We start from the raw sequence: 14,269 nt of genomic DNA on the forward strand, positions 1-14,269 counted from the left end.
TAACTCGAACCATAAAGAATCCCAGGACTCATCGTGTGAACGATTGAAGCCAGAGTCTGATATATGTTAGTTAATGCTCGAATTGAAGCGTTGGTTGAGGAGAAGAACAGATGGGACTGTAAAGCCTTCACCTTCCAACCAAGCGACCCGCCGGTGTGAACTAAACAATGCCTTTGGAAACAGGGGGATGACGGAAGCTTCTCGAGCAAGAGGTTGTTGGGAAAGTGAGCCAGTGACAACCAACACCCCACCTCCTATTTAAACAACACCACCGATTCCATTCTCACCATCCGGTGTTCTGAACGAGGGAGGGAGGGAGGGATCATGGGGGTGAAGGTATACGGGCCGCCGATGTCCACGTGCACGGCACGTGTGATCTCGACGCTAGAGGAGATGGGGGCCGAGTACGAGGTGGTGCCGATCGACTTCGAGGCCGGTGAACATAAGCAGCCCCCTCACCTCGCCCGAAACGTACTTCCTCTTGGGATCCCTCTTGCTCACTCCTGTTCTTCTAGTTTATTTTTAATATGATCATCGTACGGTGATCTTCGCCTTGATCTTACCGTCGGTCAATCTTTGCAGCCCTTTGGTCAGGTGCCGGCGTTCGAGGACGGCGATCTCATGCTCTTCGGTGAGCTCTCCTCATCATCTATACATACCAATATAAATTTTGTTCAATTTGACAATTAAAAAAAAACACCATGAAAGATAACTCCATCAGAGTCTTGTTTCATTTCATGTGGGGAGATCATTTTTAGTGATTTTATTCGTTTTTTTTCATATAGTTTAATCATATAATAATTTTTTAAAATCATATTATAACGCTTAAGATGGCATGGTTATGGTAAAGCTTTAGGAGGAGCGTGTTACCAACGTATCATTTGCTACTAAATTTTATAAAAATTGTTTCCTTATTAAGTATCCTGTGCATCTTGATGATACAAAACATTTCACCAAAACGGTTGGTTTAATCAACAAACATGAGTACTCTTTTTTTTTCATTTCTTTTCCCTTTTGTTCCTTTCTTCCTGATTCAAGAGAGGAGTGATTTTTTTTAAAAAAATGTCTCACTTTAGTCAAATTTCCTTCATTAAAGATGTTGCTAATTATGGGTTATGGACATAAATCCGAACTCTAAGCTACTATTTCTGCGACAAAACAATAGTTCAAAAATAAAACTCTAGCTATATTTTCAGAGAATCTGGATGAATGGAAGCTGAACAAAAAGTTGGGACAAGGGTGGGATCAGATCTCTCTCTTTCTACCGACATAAAATATTTTACCAATTTTACAAATTTGCACCCTCCAATTAGACTTTGTTACACAATAATTTGGGTACTTTTGACAGCTTTTATAAGGCAACCAGATGGTACCACCCTGCTACACAAGAGTTCAGCCATCATCACCACACTATATATTCATTTTTTCTTATGTGGTGTAATAAACTTGGGTAGGTGACATAAATTACCCGGTGATGTTCGGGTGTTGTCAGGCCTTTGCCGCACCATTGAGATGAGAACTTGATGGAGAATGTTTCATGTCTACCAGAATTTTGATGCACATGGATGTGCCGTATCATTTCACAATTTTGTGCTTTAAGTCTATAGGTCGTTAATTAGGATGCCCTTTCTATGTGAACTAGTTTATGTTCTCTACTATCCTAAAATGTATTATAATGGGCTAAATACATCATTAGGCTTTTCATGCTTCAAGTCATCCATTTGTGAGAGATCCTGAGTTGGCTATCCATTAGTCTCTTTGTAAAAATCAATTAGTTTCCTGTCTTTAAGAGAACTAAAAGAGAAGTGCATAAAGCTAAACTATAAGTGCATCCATGATATGGGTTAGATGAAAATTAAAGCTCCTTAATTCTCACAGCCATCTATCTTTCTTCTCATTTCCACCGCATTTACCCAGCAATAGTTTGTGCAGAATGTATACCTGAAGTTTTCCTTGCATCAAATTTGGATTAGGCACAACACTCAGAGCATGGCTCCTTGTGGCTAGAGTTGGCAAGGGCCTTTCTAACACTGTTTAAGATCTAACATAAAGGCCGATTATTGTTGCCATCATCGATGTCATTATCATTATATCACTGTAATCATTTTTGGGGAATTTGAATTTACCAGAATCGCGAGCAATTGCGAGGTACGTGGCACGCAAGTACAAGTCCTCTGGTCCTGACCTTTTGAGGGAGGGTAATTTGCAGGAGTCAGCAATGGTGGATCTGTGGTTGGAAGTGGAGTCCCAACAATACAACCCAGCCATTGCTCCAATTGTCTACCAGTGCCTTGTCATCCCCATGCGTGGAGGTGTCGCCGATCAGAAGCTCATCGATGCGAATGTGGAGAAGCTAGGAAAGGTGCTCGACGTGTACGAGGATCACCTGTCGAAGACCAAATACTTGGCAGGAGACTTCTTCAGCCTTGCTGATCTCAGCCACTTGCCTTACACTCACTACTTCATGGCCACCCCTTATGCATCACTCTTCGAATCACGGCCTCATGTTCAGGCCTGGTGGCAAGATTTGTCATCGAGGCCTGCTGTCAGGAAGACGGCCGCTGCAATGCCGACGTCCAGGTGAAGAAGTTGAGTTGTCATTGGAGAGGAAAGTAATATAATTCTGTTCTTGATTTAGTTTCTTTTGTGCTTGTGTGTGTTCATGTGAAGGCTCTGTTCTTGCTTCTCAGTTCATGTTGTGAGTCCTGGTTCTCCTGAAGAGATTTGTTGTTTTTCAAATAATATGTTGGAAATCAATCCTTTCTCAATACAGTATTCAAGTTGCCGATCTTTGCAAATTTGTTCTATATTTGTGTACCAAGTGAAATGCTAAAGCAAGGTCCATGTTGACTAGTTACCTCAACTTGGACCTCAGGTAGGTTCATTTACACAATTTTGCAAAGCAACTCACTCAAGGAAGTTCTTCTATCACAGCTATGAGACATTAAGAATAATAATTATCGAATCAATATTAACAGGGACCAACTATTTTATATAACAAATCACGCAAGGTCCTACTACACTAGTTAATTCTCTAATCAAGCATATAATTGATTTCTTATCCCTAATTCAGCTTTTAATAGGATATGTAAATAATATTCTGTTGATTTTATAGTCATATGTAGGATACCTAGAGGCAATTTTGGATGCCAAAAATTAACTTGTATAATCCTAAAACAAATCTTACCAGATTGTGTAAAATTGAAGAAGTGAACTTTTCATGCAAAACGTCCAAAGACTGCTGAATGCTTAAGGTAAATCATCAACCTGGTCCCATTCCACTAAAATGGAAATGGAATAACTCGGAATTCTATTTTTTTTGATCTAATAGAATTATATGCTGGAGTTGGATTGCACCGTCCTGACCGAATCCAACCCACTTGCAGGCCTACCCTGACCGAATCCAACCCACTTCATCTTCCAATAAAATATGACGCTTATAAGATTGTTTATTTTTAATCATCGGCGATGTTGAGATTTTCTAGAGAGCCCTATCCAAGAGACAGCTTACGATGTTATACAAATGAAATCGTGCATTCGTTTCAATAAAAAAGGATACCAAACTTAATTGAGCAGTACATAGAACATGTTGATGTGAAAAGCTTCTGCGCTAGAATTCGCTTTTAACAAGAATAGTTGTCAAAACAAACTTTATAATGCGAATCCCAAAAAGTTGGAACAAGGAAAATTTCTTTTATAATTCAGAAATTTGAATGATTGATGAGTAAAAAGTGAAAAGAATACAAGGGAGAAGGAGATAATATAAAATAACCACCAATGTATGGAATGGCTTCTTGGCTTCCTACTTCCAAAGCATCAATCAAACTCCAAGAACCTTTTTTCTTCTTGAGAAAAAAAAGGGGATATTTAAACCCAATTGATTGATCCGAGTCTGAGTCCTAAAAAACCATAGGGCTTGAGTCCATGATATCCTTCAAGGGGAGCAGTGTTCCAACTTCCATCCATCTAAATTTATTGTGTAATGATAAAAGATGGGCTTATAGGAACAAAAATCATATGGGGCCGACGCTAGAGAAAAATTATGAGGTGGGCTTTATAATTTATCACAATTCTCTTGACACCAATTTTAAAAAATAAATCTAAAAGTCATAGACTTTTCTACTAATAAAGTCGTCATTTTCAGGATTAAAAAAATATGATATTCTCTTTCTTCTTTATTTTTCATACATATTTTTTATCGATATAGACTATATAGTTATATAATATATACTAAATAAATTAATCATCAAGCAACTCAACACATACCTCCAAATAAGTTAATATAAATTTTTCTGAATATGAAGTTCATCAATACACAGTATATGGTCAGAAAATACATATTTAGTAAATTAATTATTTAATAACTTAACACACCTCTAAGTAAATTGATATATAGTTTTCGAAATATTATATTCATCAGTACATACTACACGGTACGATAACACACACCTATTGATTTTTTGATACATACTGCAAGCTTCTTTGGTATATGCTCTATAGTGATCCAATACATATATTTAGATAATAAGCATATTCTAAAAGCTATATATTAATTTATCTGTAGATGTGTATTAGAATATTACTAGATATGTATCAAAAAAATATGCAGTATATATCAGAAAATCAATGAGTATATATCACTATATATGTATTGTGTATGGATGAACATAATATTTTGAAAATTATGTATCAATTTGTTTCGAAATGCATATTAAGTTACTAGAAGATTATTTTGCTAAATACATATTAGTTGGTTATGCACTGTGTATTGATGAACTACATATTCTGAAAATTATGTATCGATTTATGTATAAATATGTATTGAATTACTGCTAGTTGCATATTAAAAAAGTTTATAGTATATATCAGAAAGTCTATGAATATGTATATCATATTATGTAGTATGTACTGATAAACATAATATTCTGAAAACTATAAATTAAATTACTTGAAGATATGTATTGAATTGCTAAATGACTGATTTGCTATGCATCGATCATTTGATCACGTATTACGTATCGGTGAACTTTATATTTCAAAAATTAATAATTTATCTATGAATCTAAAAAAATATCACATTATCTCACAAGTATTCCGACAAATTAAGTGATTTTTTAAAAATTTTCTTCAAAATTCTTATTTTATAGACAATACCATGACATCCTAGACATTCTAATAATTAGAAAAGATACAGACAATTATAGAGAGATAAAATTGATGAGTAGTGAAATCCAACAGCTTGGCTGGCCTAATTTAAGTCCTTATGGCCAGAGTTGGCAAGGCCTTTCTAACATCATTAAAATCTAACGTCAACCTTGGCTGTTGTTATTATCATTATCATTTTCATCGTCATTCTATCACTTACTCATTTTTGAGGCATTTGAATTTACCAGAATCGCGAGCAATTGCAAGGTACGTGGCACGCAAGTACGAGTCCTCCGGTCCTGACCTTTTGAGGGAGGGTAATTTGCGGGAGTCGGCAATGGTGGATCTGTGGTTGGAAGTGGAGTCCCAACAATACAACCCAGCCATCTCTTCAATTGTCAACCAGTACCTCATCATCCCCATACATGGAGGTGTCCCTGATCAGAAGCTCATCGATGCGAATGTGGAGAAGCTAGGGATGGTGCTCGACGTGTACGAGGATCACCTGTCCAAGACCAAGTTCTTTGCCGGAGACTTCTTCAGTCTTGCTGATCTCGACCACTTGCCTTACACTCAGTACTTGATGGCCACCCCTTATGCATCACTCTTCGAATCGCGCCCACATGTTAAGGCGTGGTGGGAAGAATTGTCATCAAGGCCTGCTGCCAGGAAGACGACCGCTGCAATGCCAAAATCTGGGTGAAGAAGTTTAACGGTCATGGAGAGGAAAGGAATATGGTGCTGCTGTTGAAATAGAATTTTTTTGTTTATGCGTGTTCATGGGAAGGTTCTGTTCTTGCTTCTCAGTTCATGTTAAAGCGCTTAAGCTATTGTCTTTTTCTCAACCAAAAGCAAAAAAGCCTTAACACTCCTTTTATGTAGCATCTTTATCGTTATTTAAAAATGAAGAGTTAGTGAGTTATCTTAAATGGAGCAGGGGCCACGAATAATGTTTTAATGGATTGTCATGTTTTTGAGCCCCTCCATTCCGCTAATATATATAAGATTGTTAATAATAATCTTTTAACATGTTATTTAGAATTAAAACAACCTGTTATAATGCAAATAACTACTATTTAATCTATATTATTTTTATAATAATATTATTTGTACATTTAAAATTTTCATATCCTTTTTTTTTTTTTGATAAATTGTATGATCTGGAAAAATAACTCTACTATTTCTTCTGTTATTGCCTCTTATTTTTTGTTATAGCCATTATGATAGCCATTGTAACATGATCCTGAAAGAAATTGAAAACGGGACCTTTCTTTTGAGAAATTTGCCATTCTCATATATCACACTTAACAAGCAGCTATGCACGACCACGAAAGTGATCTCATGAGGATGCGTGTATTGAAACTTTTGGTCAACCAGGGTGGGTCACACCATTTCCTATTTTCATTGAGATCTTGGTACAAAATGTCTATTTTATCCCATTAATAGATGTCATATTTGATGTGGACATCTTACCTAGCCCCAAAGTCTACTATCATATCCTTATTGTTAGGTAAAAGGTCTATATCTTACTTTGTTGCTTTGTTAAATCATTAGGGTTTTTTTTTTTTTTTTTAAATGATTATGTCTGGCACTACCTTTTAATAGGGAAAAAAAACTTATGATCTGAAATCATACTATTCTCCCAACACAGTTCCAATGTAAGAAATGCTCAAAATATTATAACAAATAAATTTTAAGAACATAAATATAATGCAAAAGCCCAATTGTGAATTGAGACAGTGACCCGTGTCTCAGCCCCTGCACATGCTTTGCAAAAGTTTATTAGTTTTCATCTCCTAGATAAAGCTAAATAATGAAAACAAAGTGAAAATATAAGTGTATCTATCATATGCTTAACTAGAATGTTAACAACTCTTAAATTAAACAGCGTCATGGCTATCGAACTCACCTGTACTGCATGTGCTCAGCACTAGTTTGTGCCAGTGTACTCATTTTTATGCTGCATCAAATTTGGATCAGGCTAGCAGGGACTTTAGGGCCTTAAGGCGGGAGTTGGCATGGGACATTCTATCTTGCATCAAATCTGGCATCATCGCCGCCGTTGTCATCATCATCATCATCATCATAATCATTATATCATTGTAACCAGTTGGAAATTCTGAATCTAACAGAATCACGAGCAATTGCAAGGTATGTGGCGCGCAAGTACAAGTCCTCTGGTCCTGACCTGCTGAGGGAGGGTGATTTGCAGGAGTCAGCAGTGGTGGATCAATGGATGGAAGTTGAGGCTCATCAATACAACCCAGCCATGTCTCCTATTGTTTTCCAGTTGTTTGTTATCCCCATGCGTGGAGGGGTCCCTGATCAGCAAGTCATCGACAACAGTTTGGTGGAGCTAGAGAAGGTCCTTGACATATACGAGGACCGGCTGTCCAAGTCCAAATACTTGGCAGGAGACTTCTTCAGTCCTGCTGATCTTAACCATTTGCCTCTCACTCACTACTTCATGACCACTCCTTATAAATCGCTCTTCAAATCGTGCCCACATCTCAATGGATGGTGGGAAGACTGGTCGTCAAGACCTGCAGTCAAGAAGGTGACTGATGCAATGGTGAAATCTAGGTGAAAAAGGTTCGGTGGCATGAAGATGAGAGGAAGAAAGAGTTACTTCTATCGTTGATTCATTTTGTCATTTGTTCATGTGCGTGCATGTCAGGATTATGCTGTCATTCCTGGCTGCAAGTCTTAGTCTCCTGGACCTGGAAAATGTAAATAATGAAATAAATTAATCATCACCATTGTGCTATTTAAGTTTCTGATCTCATGAAAATTTTGATCTATATATGTTCATTAGGGGAAATGTGAAAGCGTGGTCCATGTAAACAAGTTACCATAGGATTGAGAGAAATTTTCCATGGAAACAAGTTAAATTCTTTTGGTATGCAATCTTGCGAAGCCATTCACACGAAAGGTCCCCCACTAAAAGCTATGAGAAAGTAATATTTGAGAGAAATTGTTATCAAGGGTTCGCAGTTATTTATACAACAAATATGCATGCAGAAAGGTTTTTTCTGTATATTATTGATTAATAAACTCATTCTGTTCACATCAACACGACCCACAGGCCACCACACCAGTTCATTCTCGACACATGCACGTTATTTGATTTCTTAGAACACACTTATTTCTACATTTAGTACATAATGTGAAGTTCTCAGTCAAAATGTCAGCTTTGCATAATTGGGATGTGGTTTTATTTTAATTGGACATGCTTGTGTTTGTAATATCATAGTAATAGAAATACTGATCAATCTGGCCATTTTATTTTTGAGATAGAGACGTTATGGTCCTGCTCTCCAACAGTATGCTACAATGTCTGAAAAATAATGAGTTGAATTCATTCTTAAATTTTCTTCCTCTTTGATTAATCAACCATGATCTAATACTGCAGCATGAAGAGATATTCTCTTAATGATCTTGAGGACTGCGGAGTACAGAGGATGATTTAAAGGTCTGGAAGCTTCATGTTCTGACAAAATATGATGCTTATAAGATTGTCTATGTGTAATTATTGGAGATGTCGAGATTTTCCAGAGTGCCCCATCCAAGAGATAGATTACAATGTCACACAAATGCATTCGTTTTAATTGAAAAAGTTATCAAAAAGAGTTTATTGAAAGGTGCATAGAACATACTGATGTTGAAACCTAAAACATTAGAATTTGCTTTTAACAAGAATAATTGTCAAAGGAGAATTTATAATGCAAACCCCAGAAAATTGGAACAATGAGTGTTTTCTTATAATTACTGTAATCGAATGATTGATGAGTAAAAAGTGACAAGAAAAAGGGGGAAAGGAGACAGATACAAAAACACCATCAACATATGAAGTGGCTTCCTACTTGTAAAGCATCAATCGTACTTTACCACTCTACACGATCCTTATGTGTCATTGTAAACACATCATGAACACCATAAGTATAAAAACTAAGAATCTTCAACTGCATGTGATGTAGTCTAATGGAGAATGCAAGGGCTTCATTCATGTCTGGGCGAGCACCGGCTAATGCTTCTTGCATTTCTTAGTGGCTTAGATAGTGTCATTTTATCAAAAAATAATCTTATCATGCCTCTCTTAAGACCTTGACATCGTTTCCTCTGCTTCCTCAAGACCCTCAGTTACGAGTCTCAGTTTCTCTGAGATGATCAGCCACCATTGCCGTTTCTTCAGATCTGGTAAGCTGAGCAGAACCAATGAAGAGAGGCCCGCAAGGAATGAGAGGATGTGACTCAAACCCCTGGGTTAATGTGAGAGGAAATGGAGAGGGACTAGAGGAAAGTAGGTGATTCCATGCTTTGGAGTATAGACAACAAAAACAGCTATAAACCAGTTAACAAAATTTTCGTGAGCACTTTTGAGGATTCATAAAACTGATTGAAAAGACAAACCGGAAGGTTTTGTTACTTGCTTGTCCCATTGAATGAACAAAGCATGGCTGTTTAATTAGAAGAAGGAAAGGAAGACTTTACCAAACACAAGACTTATGGCACAGCTTTATTCCTTAAATATAATAATGAGACAAAATTGACAGTGTTGTTTGGCCAAATTGCATATGAGAAATGGATAAAACATTTTACATGCAGCAAAAAAGATGTATATTGTTCAACCTATATAAATTATACTCGAAAAGCTCTTAATCTTAGTTACTTACAGCACCTTTCAGTGATGTATGGACGTGAATATATCAGCAGATTCCACGTGAGATATGGATAAAACCTCGATCAAATATGCCAAAACTGCTTGCTGCTCTCCGAGAACTTATCTTTGCAGTTAGCCCTTTTAATCCAATCATGACAATCACTTGAGCAAACAAACTACCCCACACACTCTTTCAGGTCCATGCCTTCTGTAAAGCTCCAACCAGCATCCTTCCTCAGGCCCCATTCCTTCATCAACCTCCTCACCTCCCCAGCATCCCTCCACCTCCCACTCTCAGCATACAAATTAGACAGCAAGACATAGTGCGCAACATTTGCAGGCTCCAACTCCACAAGCTTCTTCACTGCAAGCTCGCTCAACCTCAAGTCCCCATGAGCTCTACAACCTCTCAGCAGTGACCCCCATATGACCATATTTGGCTTGAAAGGCATCCTCTCTATGAACTCAACTGCTGCATTGAGAAAGCCTGCACGTCCCAAGAGATCAACCATGCATCCATAGTGTTTTACTCCGGGATAAAACCCATATCTTCCGCTCACCATCCAACTAAAGATTCGCTGACCCATCTCCACCAACCCTGCATGGCTGCAAGCACACAAAACTCCTATCAGAGTAACTGCATCGGGTTTCACTCCCTCGTGCTCCATCCTAAAGAACCATCTCAATGCCTCCTCGCCACTCTTAGCCAATGCAAGACCTCTTATAAGCGAATTCCAGGTGTACACATTCCTCTCCATCATGCTCGAGAAAACATTCACACCAGCATCCACCCTCCCACACTTCCCATACATATCGACCAAAGAAGTCCCCAAGATCACATCCAATTCCCACCCGCTCCTCTTTATATAGTCATGAATCCACACACCCATCTCAAGTGCACCGTGGGATGCGCACGCAGTGAGAGCATTGACCATAGTGACACGGTTAGGCCACACGCCGGCAAACTGCATTCGCTCGAAGGCGATCAAGGCCTCATCCGGCCTTCCGCAATTCTTGTATCCCATGATCATCGTAGTCCATGAAATGACTTCCTTCACAGGCATTTCGTCGAACAGCTGCTCGCACGTCGTCATGTCGATGCATGACGAGTAGAGTTTTAGCAATGAGTTCTGGACATAGATGTCGGCGGAAAGGCCGGTCTTGAGGACATGCGAATGGATCATCCGGCCTTGCTGGAGATCGGGGAGGGACTTGAGGAGCAAGGGGAAGGTGTAGTTGTTGGGGGGACGGAGGATTGGAGCATGTGGGAGTAGATGAGGAGGGGGGGAGGGGAGGAGGAGGAGGGGAGGAGGAGGGCGGCGCGGATGAGGGTGTTGCAGACGAAGACGTGGGGGCGGCGGAGGGAGGAGAAGAGGGCGAAGGCGGGGGAGAGATGGCCGAGGGAGAGGCAGGTGTCGATGAAGGAGGAGGCGATGGTGGTGTTGGGGTGGAGGTTGTGGAGGAGGATTTGAGCTTGGATTTGGAGGAGTTGGGATGGGGAGGTGCAGGTGTTGAGGGAGTGGAGGATTCTTTGGGCTGTGGGGCTGAGGGTTTTGGAGGTAGTTCTTAGTGGAGGGATGGACATCTCAAAGGAGGAAAGGTTATGTGTGTCTCGGAGTAGTGATGTGGTTCCAAATTTATGAGTAGCGTGATAGGATTTTGGGATGTTAGAGGGGTCGGTGTTTGTTCCCTTGGGCTTGCTATTTGGGAGACAGACAGGAACAAGGAAGCGGGAACATTTTTTAAAAGGAAGAGGGGACTACGGAAGGGAGAAACGGAGAGAGAAGGGCGGGGAGGGGGAGGGGACCGACGAAGCATCGAAGGAAAGAGAACATGTAACACAAAACGACAAAGAAAGTAAAAAAAGCTTGCGCATCCGGGGAATCGAACCCCGGTCAGTACCGTGGGAGGGTACTATGATACCACTACACCAGATGCGCTTGACACATAGGGTGGGATCTTCTCATATGTAGTGACAGATAACGAGAATAAGTAACCCCGCCACGCCCATTTCTAGGGCTGGAAGTGGGCTCAGACTGGTCTCAAATCCATCAGACCGGCTCGATTTTGGGTTGGATTTTGGACTAGGCCCAAATAATTTAGATCGGATTTTGGGCTGAATTTTAGAGCCCATTTATCTTTTGGGCCGGGCTCGGGTATACCTTTGGCCTGGCCTGGGCTCGGCCCGAAGTTCAGCTCATATTTTTGGCCCGAAACCGGTCCGAATCCAGCTCGTATTATTCCAGCCCGAAATTTCAGCCCGTACCCAGCCCATTAATTCATACCCGGCTCTCCCTTAAATTTCCTAAGTTTTTTGGTTAACTCTTCGACTCTTCGGTCTTCCGACTCTTCCCAATGATCCAAATTTTTTTTCGATGCCCTAGCCGCCAAGCATTGCTGTCTTCATCTTCTTCATCGCCGACAAGGGTATCTCGTCTTCTTGCATCGCCGACAACGGTGTCTCGCCGACAAGGCCATCGATGTTCGTCGAACTTTCAAGTGGCCTTCATTGTCTTCTGACTCCCATCTTCCATTAAAAAATAGAAACGGACGGCGACGCTCAGGCGGAGAGATCCCTCATCATCCTCCATCTTTCGATTTTTCTCCATCATCAACTCCAAGATTCCGTCTTCCCCATCTTCCGATTTTTCTCCATCTTCTGATTTTTATTTTTTATTTTTTATTTTTTCAAAGATAGAATAGGGTTCTTGGATTCTCATGTGATGTCCATGTTTAGAACTTAACTGTTGCTTGAAAATATCATCTTTTAGTTTGCATTTAGATTTTGGGTCGAGTATTCAGATTTTTTGTTTCATCTTTTAGTTTGCATCTAGACCTAGTTCTGTTGACTGTTGTCAAGAATATGAAAGTGTGGTGGACTGTTTGCTAAATTAGCCGATAGAGTTGGTAGGGATCAATTCACACAGAGAAGAATTGGACCTGAAAAATTCTTAGGAGAGGTTTTAGTGGATCTGTTGGCGAGATGACTGGCTTCTATGTCCTTATCTGTAACAGAAGAATATCATCTTTCCCGGCTTTTGCTTTAACTTTCGATTGTCCGTTTACATGTTCAGGATTTATGGATGTTTCAATCTGTTGTTGAATGATTTTTACATCTTTCCTGGCTTGTTTAATGCTGGACGTATTATTGAGAATGATTTTTACTCTTGGATGGCATTAAAAATTATTCGGGCAATACCCATATTTGGGCGGTACTGGGAAGAAAAGAGATTCTACTAATTAGAGGTAATTTTAGGATCATAAAATTTATAGAAGTGCTGGATATGGTAACCTTCGTGGCTCTATCAAATTGGCTAGCCTTTAGTATTACTGTTTTTATTTTATTTATTTATTTTTTTAACAATTACAATGGTTGTTCATTTCACCTCAATTATGGTTGGAACTTTGGATAAAAAAGATCGGTTTCTGGGTAGATTGGAGGGTCAGCCTATGGATATAAAAAATTAAGAAGCCATAGAATGCAAGTGAGGCAGGACTGGGTGAGCTATTCATTGCTATTTTGAATTATAAGCAAATGATCTATCCTATTGAAGAATAATGATTGTTACATTTGCTATGAGAGTTCATCATAGGAAATCACTAGATCATTGTCAATGCTACATGAGAATCTAAAGTAATGTTACATTTACCCACAAATTTTTATTTTTCATTGAAATCCTCATTATGTTTCAATGTTTCATCTAATCTTTTAGATTTTTGACTGATATCAGGTGCCATAAGTTTTATATTCTCTTTTAGCCATGTGCTGCTATAGTGGTATTAAGTATTGGTTGATCGGTTTATAATGCTTTTTCTATTGGATTTTCTATCTTGATAGTTTTTGATTTATACTATAATTCGATATTAAGTGGTTCTTTTGAGTAATTTATAATATTATTTATGCAGATTGTTGTACTGATGTCTGAATGTAAAATGGGTGAAAATGAGACTGTGGAACATATAAGGAACGAAGGTGACAAAAATGAAGATAATTCTGAAATTGATTGTGACAAAAATTCTAAGAAAAGATCTTGGGTATGGACTCATTTTATCGAGAAAAAAAATCTGATGGATCAATAGCTATATGCAAATATTGTAAAAAGACATTAAGTGGTAGTACGAAAGGAGAAACAAGTCATCTTAAACGGCATCTTGAAAATGTTTGCAAGAAATATCAAAAGAATCCAGTTAATCAAATGTTGATAGTAGCAAGTTCAAAAGATTTGGTGAAGTCTTTTAAATTCAATCAAGAAGAGAGCAGAAAATTACTTGCAAAATTTATCATATGTGCCGAGCTTCCATTTCGTGTTATTGAGCATCCTATTTTTTCAGATTTTATGAGATCTGTTCAGCCGTTATTTAATATTATTGATCGTAAGACAGTAAGAAATGACTGTATAGCTTTATACCAAGCAGAAAGAAAAAAATTATTTAATACATTTAAGAAATTAAGTTCTCGGGTTA

General features: G+C 38.7%; 4 protein-coding genes and 1 non-coding gene across 5 annotated transcripts; 3 read left to right on the top strand and 2 right to left on the bottom strand.

Annotated features, from left to right (window-relative positions):
- Nucleotides 1–89: 89 nt before the first annotated feature.
- On the top strand, nucleotides 90–2,798 carry LOC105032151 (probable glutathione S-transferase GSTF1). The gene is made up of 3 exons (XM_010906518.4): nucleotides 90–471; nucleotides 583–631; nucleotides 2,130–2,798. Exons 1-3 carry the CDS (start codon nucleotides 325–327, stop codon nucleotides 2,582–2,584), a joined length of 651 nt encoding a protein of 216 aa, XP_010904820.1. The 5' UTR covers nucleotides 90–324; the 3' UTR covers nucleotides 2,585–2,798.
- A 2,465-nt stretch (nucleotides 2,799–5,263) lies between these two features.
- LOC105032161 (probable glutathione S-transferase GSTF1) lies at nucleotides 5,264–5,866 on the top strand. The gene has a single exon (XM_010906529.4). The coding sequence runs from the start codon at nucleotides 5,264–5,266 to the stop codon at nucleotides 5,846–5,848; it is 585 nt and encodes a 194-aa protein (XP_010904831.1). The 3' UTR covers nucleotides 5,849–5,866.
- Nucleotides 5,867–6,462: 596 nt separating this feature from the next.
- LOC105032162 (probable glutathione S-transferase GSTF1) lies at nucleotides 6,463–7,855 on the top strand. The gene is made up of 3 exons (XM_019846180.3): nucleotides 6,463–6,523; nucleotides 7,278–7,717; nucleotides 7,823–7,855. The coding sequence occupies exons 1-3, from the start codon at nucleotides 6,463–6,465 to the stop codon at nucleotides 7,853–7,855; spliced, it is 534 nt and encodes a 177-aa protein (XP_019701739.3).
- LOC105032152 (pentatricopeptide repeat-containing protein At5g56310) lies at nucleotides 6,805–11,626 on the bottom strand. Its single transcript, XM_010906520.4, is given in 4 exon segments — nucleotides 6,805–7,688; nucleotides 7,775–7,865; nucleotides 9,824–11,051; nucleotides 11,054–11,626. Coding segments are annotated over 2 exon segments (1,407 nt in total). The 5' UTR covers nucleotides 11,391–11,626; the 3' UTR covers nucleotides 6,805–7,688; nucleotides 7,775–7,865; nucleotides 9,824–9,981.
- Nucleotides 11,627–11,674: 48 nt separating this feature from the next.
- TRNAG-CCC (transfer RNA glycine (anticodon CCC)) lies at nucleotides 11,675–11,745 on the bottom strand. Its single transcript has one exon. It is a non-coding gene; the product is annotated as a tRNA-Gly (tRNA).
- Nucleotides 11,746–14,269: the final 2,524 nt, after the last annotated feature.

The sequence above is a fragment of the Elaeis guineensis genome, chromosome 1 (assembly GCF_000442705.2).
Source record: "Elaeis guineensis isolate ETL-2024a chromosome 1, EG11, whole genome shotgun sequence".
Taxonomy (NCBI): domain Eukaryota; kingdom Viridiplantae; phylum Streptophyta; class Magnoliopsida; order Arecales; family Arecaceae; genus Elaeis; species Elaeis guineensis.